Here is a 24950-nt window from a genome sequence, read left to right as displayed (position 1 = left end):
AACACAGCGTCCAGGTAACTTTCTCCCTCCCTGATGTGTCGCAGTGTTTGAAGCTCAGATTCCAGTTCATCAACTTTGAGCCCAAGTTCCTCAAGCAACCAACACTTGCTGCGGATGTGGTCACCAGGAACCACAAAGGGGTCCACCAGCTCCCACATCATGCAGCTACAACACATCACCTGATCCTACATCCCTACTTTATTTAATTAGTTATAATTTGATGTCTTTTTATTTAACTACTCAAAAAAAGCCTTACCTGTTCTTACCTGCTAATCACCTGTGCCTCCTTACCAAAACCTCAGAATGCCCACTCACACAATAGCTGCTCCAAAGTAGCCACTCCACTTTACCCTACCTTTTATTGGCTGAGTTGCCACACATTTAGCCAATCACACAACTTAAAAAAAAGCTGCTGGCTCCTCCCCTCTGCTGCTCTGGCTGCTGCAACTGGACAAAAACAGCTTCCAACTGAAAAAACAACTTTTTAAAAACTCCCCTCTGCTGCTCCAACTCGAGAAAAAACCTGATGGCTGAGGTTGTGAGAGGGAGAGGAAGTCACCTGCAGCAAGGGTAGAAGGACTGAATGGCTTCCTTCTGTACCAATAAGATTCTCTGAATATTTTCTCGCAGCTCTCATCAGGCAGGAAATACAGAAGCCTGAAGTCCCACACCACTGGGTTCAAGAATAGCTCAAGAACAGCTACTTCCCTTCAACTATTCGGTTCTTGAACCAACCTGCACAACTCTAATCAATACAGTTTAGCGACACTAATGAACACTATGATAACTTTGCACTAAAATAGACTTTTTTTGTTCTAATTGTGTTCTTTCTTGTAAAAATTGTGTATAGAAACATAGAAAACCTACGGCACAATACAGGCCCTTCGGCCCACAAAATTGTGCCGAACACGTCCCTAACTTAGAAATTACTAGGCTTACCCATAGCCCTCTATTTTTCTCAGCTCCATGTACCTATCCAAAAGAGTCTTAAAAAACCCTATCGTATCCGCCTCCACCACCGTTTCCGGCAGCCCATCCCATGCACTCACCACTCTCTGAGTAAAAAACTTACCCCTGACATCTCCTCTGTACCTACTCCCCAGCACCTTAAACCTGCACCCTCTTGTGGCCACCATTTCAGCCCACACGACTATCCACATGACCAATACCTCTCATCATCTTATACCCCTCTATCGGGTCCCCCCTCATCCTCTGTCGCTCCAAGGAGAAAAGGCCGAGTTCACTCAACCTGTTTGCATAAATCCATGGGTTTAAAATATTCGCTTTATTATTTTCAATTACTGCTGATCATTGAGAAATTATGTGGAAAATATGGATGCTTAAGAGGCGAGAATTAGACGAGTATAGTTGCCTTTGAGAGTTTACGGATGGAGAAAGATACACGGGTAGGAAAGTGTAAGGTTGTGTAATGTACGCTTTTCTTGTGAATGCTGCTGATCTGCTGCTGCAGGTACGTTTTCATCGCCCCTGTGCGCACAGCGACTGGTGCATCTGACGGGACCCTCGACCTGTTTTTGAAGGCAGGGTGTTGCGTGGACGGAGCCCTGGCCAGGATGCCGCAGACTGCGAGCGCACTCGCTGGGTGCCAGCTACTCAGCGTGTGTTTGAGTGTCCGTGGGGGCAAGTGCGGGGGCTGCTTCAGCGCTGGAGCAGCGGCTGTAACCCAACCTCCAGCCAGAAATAAACCAGGGGCGGCCCTTTAAACGCTCTTGCGTCCTTTAAAGGGAATGCGAAGCGTCAGGGGGCGGCTGCTGCGAGTGCGGGACGCCGCAGCCCACACGCCGCAACTCTCAAACTTTCCGCTACTTAAAATAAGAGTCTTCATCAGGCGCGCAACCGCGGCTGCCCACGGGATTCTGGGATTTGAAGTTCACCTTGTGACCTGTCGCGTTGCAGAACCGCGGCGGACGGGGGGGGGGGGGGGGGGACGGAACTACAACTCCCAGAAGGCCGTGCGCCGACGGCCGCCCCGCGTCCAACCCTCGCAACGACGGCTCACCCGCCTGACATCAAGGTGCGAGGTGATTGGCTGGCAGGGGAGACGCGCCCACTTAGCACTGTGATTGGTTAAGAATCCAGGGGCCGGGGCAACGGAGTTCCCGGGGATCTGAATGGTCACAGGACGCGGCGATGGGCAGAGGCCGACGATCTGATTGGTTGATCGAGCTGTCAATCGTTGCTGAAGTTCGCCGGAGTTTGCGGGTCCGTGCGATGGCGGTGCCGCTGCTGCGGTGACGGGTGGGAGATGGTGAGCGGAGCCTCGGACCGGGCGCGGCTTCCCCCCCCACCACCACCGGGGGTCAACGGGGGGGCCCCGATCCCCCCCACCACCACCGGGGGTCAACGGGGGGGGCCCCGATCCCCCCCACCACCACCGGGGGTCAACGGGGGGGCCCCGATCCCCCCCACCACCACCGGGGGTCAACGGGGGGGCCCAGACCCCTCCCCCACCACCACCGGGGGTCAACGGGGGGGCCCAGACCCCTCCCCCACCACCACCGGGGGTCAACGGGGGGGCCCCGATCCCCCCCACCACCACCGGGGGTCAACGGGGGGGCCCAGACCCCGCCCCCACCACCACCGGGGGTCAACGGGGGGGCCCCGATCCCCCCCACCACCACCGGGGGTCAACGGGGGGGCCCAGACCCCTCCCCCACCACCACCGGGGGTCAACGGGGGGGCCCCGATCCCCCCCACCCCCACCGGGGGTCAACGGGGGGGCCCCGACCCCACCCCCACCACCCCCGGGGGTCAACGGGGGGGCCCCGATCCCCCCCACCACCACCGGGGGTCAACGGGGGGGGCCCAGACCCCTCCCCCCCCCCCCCCGGGGGTCAACGGGGGGGCCCCGATCCCCCCCACCACCACCGGGGGTCAACGGGGGGGCCCAGACCCCTCCCCCACCACCACCGGGGGTCAACGGGGGGGCCCAGACCCCTCCCCCCACCACCGGGGGGCCCAGACCCCCCCCACCACCACCGGGGGTCAACGGGGGGCCCAGACCCCCCCCCACCACCACCGGGGGTCAACGGGGGGCCCAGACCCCCCGCCCCACCGAGGGTTAAAGGTGGTGCTCAGAACCCCCCCCACCCAGGGTCAAAGGTCACCGGGGGGGCCCAGACCCCCCCACCACCGGGGGTCAACGGCGGGGCCCAGACCCCCCCCCTCACTGGGGGTCAAAGGTTAACGGTGGGGGATGAGTTAAAGGGTCAATGGCAGGGACCTGATCCACCTCGCTGGGGGTCAAGGGTCAACCACGGAGTCCAAACCCTCCCCAGGGGCAAAGGTAGGGGTCAGGCAGTGAACTCTCTGACCCCCTCCCCACCCCCACATCTCGGGGTCAGGGGCAGCCCTGGCCCAGTGTGAGGCAGGCTGCTTGCAGAAGGAATTGTAAGTCTTGAATATTATTTCGAAGCCAAGGTGTTAGAGGGCACAGGAAGCACCTGCAGAGAGGTCAGTAACTGCACCGGAGGTCAGTAGGGCCATTGGGAGATGCAGGGATGATGCTTTCACCCAGAAAGTGCCGGAGCCTGGAACTCACTGCCTGAGGGGGTTGGACGGGATATACCCCAGGTTACCACGGGAGGCGAGGGGAGAGATTGTTGCGGCGTTGACGATCTTTGCATCCTCCCTGGCCACAGGAGTGGTACCAGAGGATTGGAGGATGGCAAATGTTCCCTTGTTCAAGAAAGGTAATAGGGATTATCCTGGGAATTATAGACCAGTGAGTCTTGCGTCAGTGGCAGGCAAACTACTGGAGAGAATTCTTTTTGGTATTGGTATATTATTGTCACTTGTACTGAGGTACAGTGAAAAGCTTGTCTTACAAACCGATCATACAGGTCAATTCATTACACAGTGCAGTTACATTGAGTTAGTACAGAGTGCATTGAAGTAGTACAGGTAAAAACAATAATAGTACAGAGTAAAGTGTCACAGCTACAGAGAACGTGCAGTGCAATAAGGTGCAAGGTCACAACAAGGTAGATCGTGAGGTCATGGTCCATCTCATTGTATAAGGGAACTGTTCAATAGTCTTATCACAGTGGGGTAGAAGCTGTCCTTAAGTCTGGTAGTATGTGCCCTCAGGCTCCTGTATCTTCTACCCGGTAGAAGAGGAGAGAAGAGAGAATGTCCTGGGTGGGTGGGGTCTTTGATTATGCTGGCTACTTCACCAAGACAGTGAGAGGTAAAGACAGAGTCCAAGGAGGGACAGGATTTACGAGTATTTGGAGAAGCATAGACTTATTAGGGATAGTCAGTATGACTTTGTGAGGGGCAGGTCGTGCCCCAGGAGCCTAATTGAGTTTTTTGAGGCAGTGACAAAACAAATAGATGAAGGTAGAGCAGTGTCTGTGGTGTATATGGACTTTAGTAAGGCATTTGACAAGGTTCCCTGTGGTAGGCTCATCCAGAAAGTCATGAGACATGGGATCCATGGAAATTTGGCTGCATGGATTCAGAATTGGCTTTCCCATAGAAGGCAGAGGTTGAGTAAATGGAGCGGTTTCTGCCTGGAGGTCCGTGACCAGTGGTGTTCAGCAAGGATGTGTTCTAGGACCCCTGCTCTTTGTGACTTTTATAAATGACTTGGATGAGGAAGTGGAGGGGTGGGTTAGTAAGTTTTCAGATGACACGAAGGGTGGAGCTGTAGTGGATAGTGTAGAAGGTTGTCGTAGGTTACAATGGGATATAGACAGAATGCAGAGTTGGGACGCAGATGGACTTCAATCTAGCGAAGTGTGAAGTGATACACTTTGGAAGATCGAACTTGAAGGAAGAGTACAAGGTTAATAGTAGGATTCTTAGCAGTGTGGAGGAACAGAGGGATCTTGGGGTCCAAGTCCAGAGATCCCTCAAAAGTTGCCACGCAAGTTGATAGGGTGGTTAAGAAGGCGTATGGAATGCTGGTCTTCATTAGTCAGGGGATTGAGTTCAAGAGCCATGGGGTGAAGTTGCAGCTTTATAGAACTCTGGTTAGACCACACTTGGAGTATTGAGTTCGTTTTGGTCGCCTCATTATAGGAAGGATGTGGAAACTTTAGAGAGGGTGCAGAGGAGATTTACCAGGATGTTGCTTGGATTAGAGAACCTGTCTTATGATGAAAGGTTGAGCAAGGTAGGGCTTTTCTCTTTCGAGTGATGCAGGATGAGAGGCGACTTGATCGAGGTATATATGATTATGAGAGGCATAGATAGAGTGGACAGCCAGCACCTTTTCCCCAGAGCGGCAATGGCCAATACCAGAGGACACCCATTTAAGGTGAGTGGAGGAAAGTTTAGGGGAGATGTCAGAGGGAGGCTTTTTACACAGAGTGGTGGGTGCCTGGAATGCACTACCGAGGGAGGTGGTAGAGGTTGATACAGTAGGGACATTTAAGAGACTCTTAGATAGGCACAGGGATGTAAAAAAAAATGGAGAGTTGTGGGCTGTGTAGGAGGGAAGGGTTAGATCGATCGTGGAGTAGGGTTATATAGGTCGGCACAACATCGTGGGCCAAAGGGTCCGTACTATGTGATAGAGGCCTATTTATGCAAGAACTGGACATGGCCCTGTGGACTGGAGCTGTCAGTGCTCCAGGCTGTGGGATGAATAGTTTCTTTCCACCTGGCACAGCTTCCACTACCATACATCTCTGAAGTTCCATGAAATAGCAGCATTACTGGGCCATGGGTCTAGGATTCGTTGCGCATTGGTGGACCATGTTGTACATTGGGTTTAGGTGTATCTGGCACAACAGGTAGTGCTGTCCAGGGTTCTGGCTTCCATTTATGTATCGGTGAGCTGTGGTGAACCAGGGATCTGAGTGTGGTATGTGGTGGTGCTGGTGTCCCTTGGCCGGGTGCACTTGCTGTGGACTGTGGTGCAGGGCACCAGGGTGTCCATCTGCTAAATGCTGGCCAACTCTGAAGTGATTGTGAAAGATGCTTTTAAAATGCAGTCTCAAAACAGTGGAGTACTTGGACCTTGTAAGGAAGGATTCAGAAGTGGTTATTAATGTAGAAAACAAACTCTTCCAGTCAGAGGAACGGATGCAAACTGAAGGCCAATCTTGCTGTTCTTTCTGTAATTTACGAATTTTGTTTCTTACTAGGGTGTAATTGGCATTCAGCTTGTGGTGAGCCTTCTGATGGCATCTCTCATGCACAGACTGGTGCCTCATTACTCCATTGGTCGCTGGTTGCTCTGCAATGGCAGGTAAGATGTGTTGGTTCAATTGTTTTTGGATACAGTTTGTCAATTTTAACTGCTCTGCTGATGTTTCGAGTTCTTGCACAGGTTCTGAGCTCATCAGAAACCCTGTGACTTGATCAAATTAGATGAGACTTTAATGCAAGGGCTGCCTGTGTTTGTGGATGAATTAAAGAAATCCTAAAATGCCATTCCCAAGGGCAAGGTGCACTGGCCAGTGTTCTAGTCTAAATCACAGGGCAGGACTTGCACAGTAAATGACAGAGCCCCGGGAGTGTTGTAGAACACAGGGACTAGGGGGTACAAGTACATAGGTCCCCGAAAGTGGAGACAGGGTGGTTTGATACACTTGCCTTCATTGGATAAGGCATTGAGCTCAAGAGTTGGAACATCATGTTACAACTGTACAAGACATTAATGAAACCACACTTGAAGTACTGTGCACAGTTCCTGTCGCCTAGCTAGAGGAAGGATGACGTTAAGCTGAAAAGGATGCAGAAAAGATTCACTAGGATGTTACCCGGACTGAAGGGCTTGAGTTATAAGGAGAGACTGGACAGGCTGGAACTGTTCTCCTGGAGCGAAGGAGGCTGAGAGGTGACCTTAGAGAAGTACGTAAAATCGTGAGGAGCATAGCTAAGATGAAAGGTCATGGTGTTTGTTTAGCAGGGTAGGGGAGTTTAAAACTAGAGGGCACAGGTTTAAGGTGAGTGGGGAGAGACTTAAAGGGGACCTGAGGGGCAACCTTTTCACAGGGTGGTGGGTGTATGGAACGAGCTGCCAGAGGAAGTGGTAGTGGTGAGTACAATTACAACATTTAAAAGACACATAGACAGGTACATGGATAGAAAAGGTTTGGAGAGGTGTGGGCCAAACGCAGGCAAATGGGATCGGCTCAGGCACCTTGGTCAGCATTGTTGAGTTGGGCTGAAGGGCCTGTTTCTGAGCTGTAACTCTATGGTCATGACTTTACTATCTATCCCTCAACCAATTTAACTAAAACTGATTATCAGGTCATGGTTCCAGTTTGTCGGATCTTGCTGAGCGTGAATCAGTTACTGAGTTTCTCCCACGTTGCAGTGAAGATTACATTTTAGAAGGTCCCTTGATGTGTGTAAGGCACTTTGCATTGTCCTCGGATTGTGAAAGGCACAGTAGAATTATCTGCCTTGTCTTTCTACAGTCTGTTGCTCTTCATGCATGAGGCAAAGGCACTACAGTTTACCCGGTTACCGCTCTGTGACAGGCCACAGAGCTGACCCTGAATCTGTCCAACATCCATGAATGAAAACCTCAAATGTTGGATGGAGTTATGTATAGAGTCATAGGGCACTATAACACAGAAACAGGCCCTTTGGCCCATCTAGTCCATGCCAACCCGACCTTCTCCCTCATCCCATCTACCTGCACCCAGACCATATCCCTCCAAAACCCTCCCATCCATGTACCTATCCAAACTTCTCTTAACTGTTACAATTGAACCCAAATCTACCACTTCCACTGGCAGCTCGTTCCACACTCGCACCACCCTCTGAGTGAAGAAGTTTCCCCTCAGATTCCCCTTAAATATTTCACCTTTTACCCTAAACCTATGACCTCTGGTTCTAGTCTCACCCAACCTGAGGGGGAAAAAGCTGCATGTATTCACCCTATCTATAGCCCTCATAATTTTGTATACCTCTATATAAGATCTCCCCTCATTCTCCTGCACTCCAGGGAATAAAGTCCTAACCTATTCAGCATTTCCCTACAACTCAGCTCCTCAAGTCCCGGCAACATTTGTGTAAATTTTCTCTGCACTCTTTCAAGCTTATTGATATCTTTCCTGCAGGTTGGTGACCAGAACTGCACACAGTACTCTAAATTCAGCTTATCGATGTCTCATACAACTTCAACATAACATCCCAACTCCTGTACTCAATGCCCTGATTTCTGAAGACCAATCTGCCAAAAGCTCTCTTTGCAACCCTATCAACCTGTGATGCCACTTTCAAGGAACTGTGGATCTGTATTCCCAAGTCCCTTTGTTCTACCGCATACCTCAGAGCCCTACCATTCACTGTGTAAGTCTTACCCTGGTTTGTCCTCCCAAAGTACATCACCTCACTCTTGTCTGCATGTATAGGCCCAGACCCAGTAAGGACTTGTGTTAGCTTCCCAATAAAAGACCGGTGAACCAGTTGTATCCTTACAACAGATTCCTGTCTGGGTGAACCAGTGATGTAACCAGTACACTCCACTACATTCCTGCACCCACTGGATTCCCAGTGAGAACAGGGAGTTTGTGATAAATTCACCCCCAGAGTGGCAGCAGGAAAAAAAACAGTGAACTTCTCTGCTGCTGAATGATATTTGATCGTCACTCCCTCACCACTCTTGTTCTTGCTTTCCTCACCACCACCCAATCTGCAACCCAACCCAACCCAACCCAACCCACCCCACGCCCACTACAATGGTTGGATGTCCGTGCAAACACTGAGGTACAAACTGTAATCAGCCTTTATTTCCCTCCATAGATGCTGTTTGATCGCATCTTGTGTGTGTTGTTCCAGATCTGCAGAATCTTTTGTGTCTCTGTAATCAGCCTTCTATCTGTTCTGTCATTTATAAATTCAACCCCTTTGTGCCCTCGCTGGCCCCATGGGATCCGTGAGTTCTGCTGACTGTGCCTTCTACTTTCTTGCAGTCTCTTCAGATTTAGACATCCATCAGATGATGAACTTCGAGCCCTAGCGGGAAAGCAGAAGCCAAGGCTGAGGAGAGACAGGTTGGTCGAACGTGTACCACTCTCACCCTTTGGCACAAACCTCGGAATAATCCCTCTGATCAGATACGCTTCACTCTGGCAGTGGGAAAGAAGCTGTGGGTAAACCTTAAACCAAGGGAGGAAATGAAAAGAAATGGGTTTTCTTTTACTAATATCAGACAAGTTATTGATCCTGAAAATTGATAAATCTCAAGCACTTGATCAATATCCCAGAATTTTGAAAGGGATAATGGAAAGTGGTTGTCAGCCTCCGAAGTTCCATACATTCTGTAACGGTTCCTGTGGAGTAAAGGCTGCAACTGTGAGCCCACTGTTTAAGAAAGGAGGGAGAGAGAAAATGGGGAACCGCTGACTGCAGGAGGGAAAATACTGGAATCCATAAGGGATGTGAGCTCATGACACATATAATAATGTGACTGAGCAGAGTCAACATGCATTTATGAAAGAGAAATCACATTTGATGAATCTACAGGGGTTCTTTGAACATGTATGCTATAGAATAGTTGAGGGAGAACCAGAGAGAGATCGGGAAATGTTGATGTTAGAAAACCTACAGCACAATACAGGCCCTTCGGCCCACAAAGCTGTGCCGAACATGTCCCTACCTTAGAAATTACTAGGCTTACCCATAGCCCTCTATTTTTCTAAGCTCCATGTACCTATCCAAAAGTCTCTTAAAAGACCCTATCGTATCCGCCTTCACCACCGTTTCCGGCAGCCCATTTCACGCACTCACCACTCTCTGAGTAAAAAACTTACCCCTGACATCTCCTCTGTACCTCCTCCCCAGCACCTTAAACCTGTGTCCTCTTGTGGCAACCATTTCAGCCCTGGGGAAAAACCTCTGACTATCCACACGATCAATGCCTCTCATCATCTTATACACCTCTATCAGGTCACCTCTCATCCTCTGTCGCTCCAAGGACAAAAGGCAGAGTTCACTCAACCTGTTTTCATAAGGCATGCTCCCCAATCCAGGCAACATCATTATAAATCTCTTCTACACCCTTTCTGTGGCTTCCACATCCTTTCTGTAGTGAGACGACCAGAACTGAGCACAGTACTCCAAGTGGGGTCTGACCAGGGACCTATATAGCTGCAACATTACCTCTCAGCTCCTAAAGTCAATTCCCCAATTGATGAAGGACAATACACCATATGCCTTCTTAACCACAGAGTCAACCTGTGCAGCTGCTTTGAGCATCCTATGGACTCGGACCCCAAGATCCCTCTGATCCTCCACACTGCCAAGAGTCTTACCATTAATACTATATTCTGCTGTCATATTTGACCTACCAAAATAAACCACTTCACACTTATCTGGGTTGAACTCCATCTGCCACTTCTCAGCCCAGTTTTGCATCCTATCTATGTCCTGCTGTAACCTCTAACAGCCCTCCACACTATCCACAACACCTCCAACCTTTGTGTCTTCAGCAAACTTAATAACCCATCCCTCCACTTCCTCATCCAGGTCATTTATACAAATCACAAAGAGTAAGGGCCCCAGAATAGATCCCCGAAGCACACACACATCACCGACCTCCATGCAGAATATGACCCGTCAACAACCACTCTTTGCCTTCTGTGGGCCAGCCAGTTCTGGATCCACAAAGCAATGTCCCCTTGGATTCCATGCCTCCTTACCTTCTCAATAAGCCTTGCATGGGGTACCTTATCAAATGCCTTGCTGAAATCCATATACACTACATCTGCTGCTCTCCCTTCATCGATGTGTTTAGTCACATCCTCAAAAAAATTCAATCAGGCTCGTAAGGCAGGACCTGCCCTTGACAAAGCCATGCTGACTATTCCTAATCATATTATACCTCTCCAAATGTTCATAAATCCTGCCTCTTAGGATCTTCTCCATCAACTTACCAACCACTGAAGTAAGGCTCACTGGTCTATAATTTCCTGGGCTATCTCTATTGGTATTGGTTTATTATTGTCATTTGTACCGAAGTACAGCAGAAAAACTCTACTCCCTTTCTTGAATAAAGGAACAACATCCACGACCCTCCAATCCTCCGGAACCTCTCCCGTCCCCATTGATGATGGAAAGATCATCGCCGGAGGCTCAGCAATCTCCTTCCTTGCCTCCCACAGCAGCCTGGGGTACATCTCATCCGGTCCTGGCGACTTATCCAACTTGATGCTTTCCAAAAGCTCCAGCACATCCTCTTTCTTAATATCTACATGCTCAAGCTTTTTAATCTGCTGCAAGTCATCACTATAATCACCAAGATCCTTTTCCATAGTGAATACTGATGTAAGGTATTCATTAAGTACCTCTGCCATTTCCTCTGGATCCACACACACTTTCCCACTGTTACACTTGATGGGTCCTATTCTCTCACGTCTTATCCTCTTGCTCTTCACATACCTGTAGAATGCCTTGGGGTTTTCCTTAATCCTGTCCGCCAAGGCCTTCTCATGGCCCCTTCTGGCTTCCCTAATTTCCTCCTTAAGCTCCTTCCTGTTAGCCTTATACTCTTCCAGATTTCTAACATTACCTAGCTCTCTGTACCTTTTGTAAGCTTTTCTTTTCTTGACTAGATTTATTACAGCCTTTGTACATCACGGTTCCTGTACCCTATCATAACTCCCGTCTCATTGGAATGTACCTATGCAGAACTCCACAGAAATGTCCCCTGAACATTTGTCACATTTCGTCCATCCTTTTCACTGAGAACATCTGTTCCCAATTTAAGCTTCCAATTTCCTGCCTGAGAGCCTCATAATTCTCCTTACTTCAATTAAACGTTTTTCTAATTTGTCTGTTCCTATCTCTCTCCAATGCTATTGTAAAGGAGATAGAATTATGATCACTATCTCCAAAATGCTCTCCCACTGAGAGTCCTGACACCAAACCAGGTTCATTTCCCAATACCAAATCAAGTAGTCTCTCCCCCTTGTAGGCTTAGCTACATATTGTGTCAAGAAACCTTCCTGAACACACTTAACAAACTCCACCCCATCTAAACCCCTTGCTCTAGGGAGATGCCAATCGATATTTGGAAAATTAAAATCTCCCATCACAACTGTTATTATCACACCTTTCCAGGATCTTTTTCCCTATCTGCTCCTAGCTATCCCTGTTACTATTGGGCAGCCTATTAAAAACACCCAGTAAGGATATTGACCCTTTCCTGTTCCTAACCTCCACCCACAGAGACTCCATAGAGAGTCCGTCCATGACGTCCACCTTTTCTGCAGCCGTGACACTATCTCTGATCAACAGTGCCACTCCCCCACCTCTTTCACCTCCCTCCCTGTCCTTTCTGAAACATCTAAAACCCGGTACTTGAAGTAACCATTCCTGTCCCTGAGCCATTCAAGTCTCCATAATGGCCACCACATCATAGCTCCAAGTACTGATCCACACTCTAAGCTCATCCGCTTTGTTCACAATATTCCTTGCGTTAAAACAGACACATCTCAAACCGTCGGTCTGAGCACGTCCCTTCTCTATCACCTGCCTATCCTTCCTCTCGTACCAACTACAAGCTTTCTCTGTTTGAGAGCCAAACACCTCTTCCCCAGTCTCTTCAGTTCGGTTCCCACCCCCCAACAATTCTAGTTTAATTCTATGAACACCATAATTCTATAACATTAATTCTATAACGTAGAACAATTCTATGTTCTCTTATTCGAGACGCTGAAAGCTGATGTGTTCATTCGGCAGGCTATTAGAAAGGCAAATAGTAAATTGGATTTTCATCTTGTACTCACAGATTTTTACAGCATGGAAACAGGCCCTTCAGTCCAACTTGTCCATGTCGACCAAGGTGTCTTCCTGAGCTAGTCCAATTTCCCTGCATTAGGCCCATATCCCTTTAAACCTTTCCTATCCATGTACCTGTCCAAGTGTCTTTTAAGTGTTGTAATTGTACCTACCCCTACTACTTCCTCTGGCATCTTGTTCCATACACTCACCACCCTCTGTGTGGGAAAAACTTGCCCCTCAGATCCCCCTTAAATCTTTCCCCTCTCGCCTTAAACCTACACCCTCTAATTTTAGACTCTCCTACCCAGGAAGAAAGACTGTGACCATCCATCCTATCCATGCCCTTCATAATTTTATAAACCTCTATCAGGTCATCTCTCGGCCTCCTTTGCTCCAGGGAAAACAGTCTCTGTCTCTCCTTATAATTCAACTGCTCCAGTCCTGGCAACATCCTTGGGAATCTTTTCTGCACTCTCTCTGGCATAATCACATCCTTTCCATGGTATGGTGACCAGAACTGCACGCAGTTACAGGTGTGGTCTCACCAATATCTTATTCAGCTGTAACAAGCATCCTAACTCTTGTACTCAATGCCCCATCCAATGAAGGCAAGCATGCCATACACCTTTCTCACCACCTTCTCTACTTGTGTCACCACTTTCAGGGACCTATGTATTTGTACCCCTAGGTGTCTGTGTTCTACAACACTCCCCAGCGCCCTGTCATTCACTATATACGTCCTGCCTAGTTCAACCTACCAAAATGCCTCACTTTGTACTTATCTGAGTTAAACTCCATCTGCCATTCCTTGGCCCACTTCCCCAGGTGATCGAGTTCCTGTTGTCACCTTAAACAACCTTCTTCCCTGTCCATCACGCCACCAATTTTGATGTTGCCTGCACACCTGCGAATCCTGCCACCTACATTCTCATCCAAACCGTTAATACAGGTGACCCAGCACCGAGCCCTGTAGCAGCCCACTGGACACAGACCTTCAGTCTGAAAAACAACCCTCCCACCAAGCCGATTTTGTATCCAATTGGTTAGCTCACCCTGCATCCCATGTGATCTAACATTCTGGATCATGCGGGACTTTGTCAGTAGCCTTGTCCACATAGACTACATCTATTGTCCTACCCTCACCAATCCTCTTGGTCACCTCTTCAACATAATCATACTTGTGAGGCGTGATTTCCCACGCACAAAGCTGTGCTGACTATCCTTACCTTTCTAAATGCAGATAGATAATACTCAAAGCCTCTTGGAATAAATATGTCTCACTACAATTATATAGAGCTTTGGGGATACTACACCTGGAGCATTATGTACAATGTTGGTTTCCGAATCCAATAATGAGACACTTGCTGGAGAGGAAATGCAGCAGAGATTCACTGATCTGATCCCTGGGATGAGAGGTCTGTCTTATGAGGCGAGATATTCTAGACTAGGCCTCTATTATCTGGAATTTAAAAGAATGAGACACAACTGCACTGAAACGTTCCAATTTTAAGGGGGTTTGACCTGGTGAGTTTGTAGAGGATGCTCCCTGCACTGAGGAGTCTGAATTCCAGGTTCATGGGCTCACAGGGTTGCCTGAATGAGAAACTTCTTCACTCGCAGGGTGGTGAAATTTTGGGATTCTCTACCCCACAAGTGGTGTTATGAAACACAGACGCTGATGAGGTGTAGAAACAAGGCGGCCCCTGAGTGCGCGGCCTGCTCTCAGGCTTCTGAATTTTCCACTTGTTGACAGGAGACAAAATGGTGTGACTGAGAACAAACCGGAGATGGTGCCCAAAGATATAAAGCTGTCCTTGGAAGCCACGCCCATCAAGCCTCTGGATGCTCTGGGTAAGGAGCGTGTGGTGACTCGGTCTTTCACTGTTGCAGCAGCAGTGCCTACCCTGGCTTTGAGGGTTAGACAGGAGGAACTGTGGGAAGGGTACCTGCCCCTCTTCTCCCAAAGGTGCTGGGGGCCATTCCACAGGCAGTCCCCTAACACTCCTTCCACCTTACCCTGCGCCCAGCTTGTGTAACACTGCATCTAAGCTGCTGATCAGTTCAGTAATACATCCATTTTGAAATATTTTTCATCCATTCCCTTTATCATATCTGACTCGTTAACCCCTCCAGCTTTCCTTCATCCGTGTGCTCTAATTCTAGCACCCTGAGCTTCCTTCATTCGCACTGCCCCTCTGCTGGAGGAAATCCCTTTCAGCTGAGTTCTGAGACTCCCTCCTTAAACCTCTCCACCTCTTTCATCCTCACTGGTGCTACAGCCTCCCTCTGCCCAACCTTTGGTCACCAGTGCTGATTGTTTCTGACAATCCCTCCTGTGCAGCTCCTTCAGATGTTTTGCCATGTTTGGAGCAGATTCCTTGAGCACACTGAAGGTTGTGCAATGATTGGAGGAAAACAGGGAAGTGGGAATGGTGTGAGGCGGCAAGGTTAACAATACTACCCAAGTGGAGGTCCAGTATCACTGTGGCCTGGCTTGGCCAAACCCACTGTGATTTCTGTGTATTATGGTGAATTCCTTCTTCCTTTGTGTCTCCTTTAGTCCTGCGCTACTTCCTGGACTACCAGTGGCTGGTGGACTTTGTCCTGTATGCGACGCTGGTTTACGTGTTCACAGAGGCCTACTACAGTCTGCTCAACGTTCAAGGGGAGGTCAACGTAGGCATGCTGTGGTGCCTGCTCACATTAGTCTTTGGGATGTATCCTTGTGTCAACAGCAATACCCCCATCCCTCATCTGTGCACATAGAACCTTTCCCTTCAAACAGCTAACAGGCTGATGTTTCAGAGCAGGACTGTGCGAGCACTGCCCAGTCAGAGACACCATTTGGGTAAGAAGTTAATCGGAGGCCCTGTCTGCTCTCAGGTGGAGGCAAAAAGTCTGATGGAGACCAGCAAGAATACCACGTTCTTCAAAGGTCAATATTTGTCTCCAGCTCTCATTCTGGGAACAGGTTATCTGGTCATTAACAAATTGTATCTGTGGGATCTTGCTGTGTACTGCATTTCCAGTGTTGCAAATCTACAAAGTTCTTTAGCTGTAAAGTGCTCTGAGGTAATCCACCTTTGTGAAAGGTGCAACAAATGCCAGTCTTTTCAGAGCTACAGTGTTAGAGTGGACTTGTTACCGTTAAAGTTTAATAATGGCAGGTGTAAGGAATCAAGACTGTAAGGGAAATCCCTTCACTGTAACTCTTAAGTCTGTAAAGTTTGTTGAAGTTTTGCACTAAGTGGTGAGAGAGAGGCTGCTGCAAACTGTCCTTCAGCCAGTTGCAATGTGTTAATCTACTATCTAACCATTGACTCTGTGACAAGCTGTAAAAGTGGTTAATGACATTGTCCCCTGCAGAGAGATGACTGTGTAATGAATTGAACTGTTTACAGCCCTGCAAATCTTCCTCCTTGAGGAATCATCAAGGATAAACAAACTTGCCCCGTCTCTCCGTGACCATTGTAATTATAGAATAACAGTCAACAAGGGCAACCTACTGGGCTGGGCCCCTCCTCTCACCCACTGCCTGCTCCCTACACTGGTGCCCTGGACCAGGATCTGCCTGTAGCTCTGACAGGTCCTGGGAGGGTGGTGCGTTGTGTTGTTGGCTGACAGCAGTGGGTCACGGCAGGTATAAGGAGACAATGTGATCTTCTGCACTAGAAATGTATTGTTAACATAAAACAGAAAAATACAGCACAGGAACAGGCCCTTCAGCCCACCATGTCTGTGCCAACTATGATCCAATCTAACTAATCGCATCTGCCTGCACATGGTCTGTATCCCCTCATTCCCTGCCTGTTCATGTGCCTGTCTAAATGCCCTTTCAATGTTGCTCTCATACCTGCTTCAACCACTGCCCCTTGCAGCACTTTCCAGGCGTCTACCACCCTGTGTATTAAAATAAAACTTGCATCGTAAATCTTCGTTTAACTTTCCCCTCTCACCATAAACGCATGCCCTGTACTATTCGACATTTAATCCCTGTGAGAAAGATTCTGACTGTCTACGCTATCCATGCCTCTCGTAATTCCCCTCAGCCTCTGATGCTCCAGAGAAAACAATCCAAGATTTTCCCACCTCTCCTTATGGCTAATACACCCAATCCAGGCAACATACCAGTGAACCTCTTCACCCTGTCCAAAGCCTGCACATCCTTCCTGTAGTGTGTTCAAGTTCGTTGCCATGGGCATGAACATACGGTATAAATGCCATGAAAATTAGTCTTTGCGGCAGCAGCACAGTTCATTACAAACGTAAATTAACATAAATCATAGACAACTTTCATGACAAAATAAAGAGAATAATCATAACAGCATTATTGCAAGTTGAGGTGTCTGGAACTGCACACACTACTCCAAATGTAGCCTAACCAAAGCCTTGTACAGCTGCAAAGACTTCCCACCTGTTATACTCAGTGCCCCAACTGATGAAGGCAAGCGTGCCCTGTGCCTTCCCTACTACACTATCTACTTATGTTACCACTCTCGGGGAGCTGTGAACTTGCAGCCCAAGCTCCCTCTGGACTTCAGTGCTCCTGAGAGTCCTGCCGTCAACTGTATACTTCTCTCCAGATTAAACTCCAACTGCCATCCTTCTGCCCAAATTTCCAACTGACCTTCCTCACTATCTACAACAGCAATTTTTGTGTCAAGTGTTGGGTAAGGCTATGATAGGATGTTCAACCTTTGGGTAAAGGAAGCTGAGATAAAGTCAAACGTGTCAGAAATGTCTCAATTTTAAAATCCTTGATTTGAGTTCCCCTATGGCTTGTCCCTCCCTAAACCTGCAATTTCTCCCAGCTCTCCAATGCCCTGTGATCCCAGAGTCCCTCCTGTTTGTCTCTGATCTCTACCACTGGAGGCTGGGCATCATCTGCCTCAATTGCCCCACCACCACTTCGCCTTTAGAATAGTCCATAAAACTCTTGACCGATGATTTAGTTGTTCCTTTTGTATCCTTTACATGGCTCAGTAACTCCTGTGAAGGGTCAGTTTTTTAATGTGAGTGAGTGACAGGACAGGCATGGGTTTGAATGACTGCAACCAGTTTACAGAGTTGGAACCGTGGCCATGAAGTTTGGTCCTTGCCTGTCTAGTTGTCCTTCCCGGAGCAGGATGTGTTTGGTTCCCCAAATGGGTAAGGTTCACTGACGAAACAATTCCAAGTGGCGTGGTTTTAAACTCTGTCCCAATAAGCCACAGAATGTCCTTATTTCAGTTTGCTTTTTCCATGAAACCTCTTGCTCACCTTGACACAGCGCGCGCAGTAAACTTCTCTTCTCTCTGATGGCTCATTACTTCAAGACGGAGGAAGGAGGGGAGCGCTCCGTCTGCCTGACCTTCGCCTTCCTCTTCGTACTCGTTGCCATGTTGGTGCTGGTGGTGCGGGAGGATTATCTGGAGTTTGGTCTTGAGCCAGGTGAGTTTCTTGGAAATAATGTTCATAATATGTCAGCCCAAGGAGTGTAATAACAGTGTGGTTAGGTAGATTTGTGATTACTGTCATTGAGTGCTCCCATACCAAGTACAGAACCACTTCTTCCTCACCCTCCTGCTCCACTACCTGCAAGGACCAGGACAGCAGGTTCAGGAAGCACCAACACTATCTAATGTTCCTCTCCAATCCGTGCACTGTCCGAGCTTGAAAATACATCACTTACTTAATTGCTGTGTGGCATCCTGGAACACTCTCTCTAATTGTGCTGTGGTCCAACAAGGTGGCTTGAGGTAGTGGAAACAAGTCTTCAGTACAAGAAGCAGCCACGTGCTAGCAATGTGGCAGTGAGGTCACTGGACTGTTGGTACAAGGGAACGTCCCTGGTCCAGAGAGCAGAAAAGCTTCAGTCTGTACATGGTTTTTCATTGATCTGTTGTGGGCTCTGCCCAGCTGTAACTGGAGACGGAAATAAGTGCTGGTTTTGCCAGCTACACCGGGTCCTGAAAATGGATTAGTGTTACTGCAACGTTTAGTAGTTTTACAGTTGTTGTGATGGGTGAGCAACTGAGAGTTAAATCCGTCCACGACAAAGAATGGAAATAACTGAAGAAATGGTGTCAGCTTTACAGATGGCAATGGAAGCTGCCAGATGTTGTTTAACATGTTGTAAGTTTAATCAAAAAGGAAAAGAAAGCATGTGTAACGTCTAGGAAGCTGAAATAGGGCAGGGCCCTTTGAGGAATATAGAGGAAGCAGGAAGAACTTAAACAAGAAATTAGGATGGGCTATGAAATGTCCTTGGCGAGGAGGATCAAGGAGAATCCCAAGGCATTTCTACATGCATTGGGAGCAAGACGATGGTGAGGGAAATGGTGGGTCCACTCAAGGATAACAAAGAAAGGTGTCAAAGGATACAGCAAAACATAAATCAGTTGGAAATTTGGGTGGAGAAATGGCAGATTGAGTTTGATCCAGACAGGTGTGAGATGATGCATTTTGGGAGATCAAGTACAAGAGGAAAGTATCCAGTAAATGCAGCACTCTTAGCATTGATGTACAGCGGCGTCTTGGGGTCAAACTCCATCACTCCCTGAAAGTGGCAACACAAGAAGACGTACAGCATGCTTGCCCTCATCGGTGGGGCATTAACTATAAAAGTTGGGAAGTCGCACTGCAGCTGTATAAAACTTTAGCTAGACCACATTTAGAGTATTGTGTGCAGTTCTGGTCACTGCATTACAGGAAGGATGTGGAGGCTTTGGAGAGGGTGCAGAAGAGTCCACCAGGATGTTGCCTGGATAGGAAAGTATAAGCTATAAGGAGACGTTGGACAAACTTGGACTGTTTTGTCTGCAGCTTCAGAGGCTGAGGGGCAACTTGACAGAAGTATTTAAAATTATGAGAGACATAGATAGGGTCGACAGTCAGTATTTTCCCCAGGATGGCAATGTCAGATACTAGAGGACTTTTTACACAGGTAGGTACCTGGAACACACTGCTGGGGGTGGTTGAAGCAGATATGACAGAGACATTTAAGAGGCATAAAGACAGACACGTGAACAGGCAGGGAATGGAGGGATACGGACCATGTGCGGGCAAATACGATTAGTTAGGTTGGCATCATGGTCGGTACAGACATGATGGGCTGAAGGGCCTGTTCCTTACTAGACATGGAACAGTACAGCAGAGTACTGGCCCTTCAGCCCACGATGTTGTGCCGACCTATGTAAACCTCCTCCATGATCAATCTAACCCTTCTATCCTACACAGCCCATAAACTTACATCCATGTACCTAGCTAAGAGTCTCTTAAATGTCCCGGTTGTATCAGCCTCTACCACCACCCCTGGCAGTGCGTTCCAGGCACCCACCACTCTGTGGGGAAAAAACCTACCTCTGATGTCTCTCCTGAATGTTCCTCCACTCACCTTAAATGGATGCCCTCTGGTATTGGCCATTGCTGCCCTGGGGAAAAGGTGCTGGCTGTCCACTCTGTCTGTGCCTCTCATAATCTTATACAGCTCTATCAAGTCAACTCTCATCCTCTGTCGCTCCAAAGGGAAAAGCCCTAGCTCACTCAACCTTTCCTCATAAGACATGCTCTCCAATCCAGGCAGCATCTTGGTAAATCTCCTCTGTACCTTCTGTAAAGCTTCCACATCCTTCCTATAATGAGGGTGACCAGAACTGAACACACTACCCTCAGTGTGGTCCAACCAGAGTTTTATAGAGCTGTTCTATGTAACAACTTTCAGGGAAGACAGTTCGTCTTGGCCCATGAGTGATCCGGGGTCACAATGGGGTGACTTGCTGACCCTGAGATAGCCTGCTGATCAGTTACTCTGGTGGGCAGGACCTGTCAGAACAGGCAGACTCTGCAACGTTAGTGAGAAGGCAGTATCAGAATGAAGCTTTGTCCCTGCAGATGTGGTGTGTTCCTGTCCAGTGAGCTCACGGTTACTGTGCTGCCTTGTGTACTGAGGGCTTGTTTCCACATGTCTGACTGTGGTGACATCCCAACCCACACTCTCTCCAGACCGGTTACTGTCCGGAAGTGGAGGTGTTGGCCAACAGGCTGCTGCCACAACAAGTGTCCTGTCCGGCCTTGGCCTCAGCCTGCCCTTTCCCTGCAGCAGGAGGAGATGTTCAGCTTGTTCTTCCAATAATGGGACAGCAGCTGATTTTATTTCCTTATTGTGCAAAGGGAGACCATTTGGCCCATCAATTCTATGCCAGCTCACAGCTCAATCCCATCAAATACACTTCCCTGCACCCTATTCCCTCTCACATGCCCCTGATTCTCCTACCAGCCACTTATACACCAGGGGCCGGTCAACTAACCTATCGGAGTTTGCATGGGCATGGTGGTTGAAGAGCCTGTTTTTGTGCTGTGTGACTGCACAGCTCTCTGATCTTTGGGATGTGGGAGGGAAGAGGAGGAGGAGATGTGGGAGAAAGCCACACAGTCACAAGGAAAACGTGCAAACTCCACACAGATGGTGGTGGTCAGAGTCAAACCTGGGTCACTGGGACTGTGAAGCAGCCACAATGCCACTGGGCAGCGCTGTCATTGTAATGCCAGCTGGCCTGAGATCGCTGAGTGAGCTGGGACTGTGGCATCTTCCTTGTCTGTCTCACACTAGTCACCAGGTGAAGCCGCCAGGTAGGCAGATGAAATGAGAACTGGCTCTTGTATCTCCAAACACTGACCACCTCTCTGTGACTTTGATATCCACACAGGGTTTGCCAGCTTGTATGAAAACCTGCAGGTCTTCTTCAGGCAGCTAGGACTGGACAACATCTGGCCGTAAGTGTTTCTCTTTTCTTACATTAACAAGTTTTGCCTTTACAAAACTTGTTCTTTGGATTTTTCTTCCATCCATGACTTTGTGGATGGCGTTCTTGCCTTGTCGATGTGGCCATGGGTAGGTGCCCCACTCTGGAGACTGGTGCAGTTCTCTACATGGTACTCCAAAGCAGTGATGAAGGAATGCAGCACAGTTGGATGTACCAGCTTTAGTGTGTGACTTCAGACTGAGGCTCCTTCTGCCACTTTGGGTGGATGTTGGATTAGAAGGGAGTTCTCTCCCCACTGACCCTAAATTTACATCTCAGCCAAAGTCACCAGAAGGCCATCTGATGTTACAGGTTTGTTGTTTGTGGGAGGTTTGTTGTGCACAACTTGGCTGCTACTGCAAAGCACAGAGCTGCATTATCTGCAAATACCTTGCAGTGCATGAGACCACAACAGGCACAATGGAAACACTGGTTTTGGTGATGATTAGAATGTTTGTACCCGTCTGGCAGCCTGTTTCACACCAAGGCTCTCCCAAAGCATTTCCCTTTGAGGAAGAGGTTATACGAAGGCCCCTTCTCTCTGCGGAGGTTCAACATCCCAAGGTGAGAGAGCAAAATGGAGTTAATTCCAAAGATCTGACTCCTCATCAGAACTCTGTAACAGCAATATAATCGATTGTTATAGTATGTACAGTATTATTTGCAGTGATTTCGATATTGAGTTTGAGGGCATTCGGATATGTGCCGTGTGAGATTGTTGTACCGCAGATGGGAAAGGATTTTTTTTAATTAATGCCAGTCACAGAATCAGATGTGCTACTGCACAGGAGACCATTCGGCCCATGGAGTCTGTGCTGGCTCTTTGAGCGGTTCTGATTTTTGAGTGAAACCAATGGACATCATTATTGGGCGAGTTTGGTGTCTGTTCCCACACACTCATTCCCCGGGTGGAAGGTCACCCTCACACAAGTGATGATGACAGTCCCTTTCTATTGCAGGTACTCAGTTGCCAGGTTGATCTTCAAGCTCACACTGGTTGGACTTGCCTCGTTTATTGGAGCATGTTTAACGTTCCCAGGCCTGCGGATGGCACAGACTCATTTAGATGCTCTCAGGATGACTGCAGACAAACCTTTGACACAGTAAGTAATGAAGCTGTGGCAGTAACAGTGCAGTACGTTAATGAGCCCTTGTAGAAAGGAGCTGATGGTGGAACAGAGCTAGGATAGGCTGTCTGGTCCATGGTAGGACATGGAAGAGGCAGCTCGGGGCCATAGATGGCGGGGTTACCTGCTGGTGCTGAGTGGGCAGTTTGCGTAGAGCTCTGGAGTCTCTGCCTTGTGTCACCTTCCTTCAAACCCACTTCTGACATCTGGCCTTGTACCTCACGCTGCCTCCTGTGACGCACCTCCTGGGACGTTCTATCCACTAAAGGTGCTATAGAAATGGAAGTTGTTGTCTCAGCCTGATGGACTCGGCCTTTGGTTACCTTGCTCCTCGCTGAAGCCTTCCCTTCCTGCACTGCCTCGGCAGGGTGCCTGCTGTTCGGCCGCTGTTGCCTGCATGGTGTGCTGGGGCTCATGGTCTTGTGTCCCTTTCCCAGGATCCTGTTGTACGTCAACTTCCTGTTGCCTGTCGCCGTGTTGTTGCTCTGGGTGAAGCCAATCAGCAGAGACTTTGTTATCAACGCTCCTTTCGGGAAGGAGAAGGTCCAGCTGTGAGTACCTGACCCAGCTTGGCGCTGGCCTTTGATGTACACGTCACATTGATCACTTCACACACCCCTCTGTGCGGGAGAGGGAACACAAGGCTGAACTCTGCCCCTGGGTACACCCCCACAACGTTTGTTGCTTATTCCAAATTGTCCTTGAACAGGGTCTTGCTGGGTAACTTCAGGGAGCAGCTGGTTGGTGCAGGTCTGGAGTGGTTTTGGCTGTCTGGTTTCTAATGACAGCTGACTTTGTGGCTGCTGTTGCTGAGATGAGCTCCATAATCCCTGGTCTGAATTAATTGAGTTTGAATTCACCACCTACCACAATGGGGTTTGAACCTCTCAAGTCATGCGCTGTCCTCGGGGTTTCTGGTCTGGTAATGTAACCGTTATGCTGCAGTTCCCCTTTGCCATGGGTAGTGTAGAGTTCCCAATCTTTCTCTGAACTGTCCCTCCACACCCTATTGGTCCATCTTCCAGGCGCATTGCCTTTCTGCAGCCAATTGGATAGCAAGCAGAATGTTTGTTACCGACTAGCAGTAATCATGGCCATTTCATTTCCCCACTTACAGCCCAACCATTAGCTGTAATAAGTCAGGACGTGTCTTCCCTGGATGTGGCTCAGAGTTTCTTTTCAATTCCTGGAGGGTTGGAACGCAAGGTGTCCTCTGGGGCTTCTCGTTTGTCCTTGTAGAGAAAGACTCGATGGGCGTGGATCCCAGTGAAATGGCAGGACCGTCCTTGTCTCTGACCCCTGAACAGTTGAGGACAGTAACGGCATGGCTGTTCGCAGCCTGCAGAAGGCGCCTCTCCTGAACCCTGGAGAATGAACCGTTAATGTTGGGCATCAATTTGTGGAGTTTTTCATGGTTAATGTTGCAAATTAATCATTCTGCAGCGCAGTGACCAGGTGATTTTTTTTCTCTTCCCCATCCTGAATAGTTTTTTATGATGTTTTACGCACTGGAGTTACATTGGGTCATTCAGCTGCTCAGGCCAGCTCTGTCACACGGTTGGATCTTGCCTGATCTGTGTCCACCTTATCTGCGTTGGTTCTGTAATCCATAGTAGCTGTCCACTAGCTTCTCAGTCTCAAAGTTTGAGCCTTGCAGTGGATCCTGACCCTCACCGGGTTGTGGGGGTAGATGTGTGCATTGGGTGGAGTGTGTGACTTGGGGCCATGAATGGGTGGGTGAGAGGGGGAGGAAGGGTTGAGGTTTCCCTGACCCTTTGTGCTTCCCGAAGGACCTGACTCTCGTCTGAAAATGGTGCCTAATGCTCTGGGCTCTGCACATTGCGCCCGAACCAGCACTGCGTCTCGCTTCTCTCCCTCAACCCTGGGGTCTGGGAAATCTCTTGTTTGCTTCGCTCCTGATCCTGTACGGTCGGGGCTCCTGCGGTGATGTGATCGCTCTGATTCCGGCCTTTCTCGCCTGCTGCCAAAGGATGTCTGACTCTATGTACGACACGATGCGCCTGTGGATGATCCTGGGGCTCTGCGCCCTGCGCCTGCTGATGACCCGCTACCACCTGCAGGCCTACCTGAACCTGGCCGAGAGGTGGGTGGAGCAAATGAGGAAGGAGGCTGGCTACATCTCCATGATCGAAATTCAGCGGAAGGTAAGCATGGCATTGTGGGAAGGAGGAGGACCTGTTACGCTGTATACACAACACCCAACTCACAGCAGCTTCAATCTAGTTAACCATGGGAGTCAGAATTTCTTCTAATTCTTTTGAAAGGTATACAGAACCAAAATATCATCCTGTCCTCCTTAGTGAAAGTG

General features: G+C 48.8%; 1 protein-coding gene across 1 annotated transcript in view; it reads left to right on the top strand.

The window, feature by feature from the left end:
• Positions 1–2205: 2205 nt before the first annotated feature.
• The window catches only part of tmem161a (transmembrane protein 161A), a 28013-nt gene continuing 5268 nt past the window's right edge, over positions 2206–24950 (top strand). The window contains exons 1-10 of the mRNA XM_052038144.1: positions 2206–2269; positions 6117–6220; positions 8901–8981; positions 14465–14562; positions 15272–15428; positions 17990–18141; positions 21399–21465; positions 22454–22597; positions 23059–23172; positions 24612–24786. Of these exons, the coding sequence (XP_051894104.1) occupies positions 2267–2269; positions 6117–6220; positions 8901–8981; positions 14465–14562; positions 15272–15428; positions 17990–18141; positions 21399–21465; positions 22454–22597; positions 23059–23172; positions 24612–24786 (1095 nt within the window). The 5' untranslated portion in view covers positions 2206–2266. The remainder of the gene's footprint in view (positions 2270–6116; positions 6221–8900; positions 8982–14464; positions 14563–15271; positions 15429–17989; positions 18142–21398; positions 21466–22453; positions 22598–23058; positions 23173–24611; positions 24787–24950) is intronic.

The sequence above is a fragment of the Pristis pectinata genome, chromosome 24, assembly GCF_009764475.1.
Source record: "Pristis pectinata isolate sPriPec2 chromosome 24, sPriPec2.1.pri, whole genome shotgun sequence".
NCBI lineage: Eukaryota > Metazoa > Chordata > Chondrichthyes > Rhinopristiformes > Pristidae > Pristis > Pristis pectinata.
The sequence above is the reverse complement of the archived record's forward strand: the minus strand, read 5'-3'. Positions and strand labels throughout refer to the sequence as shown.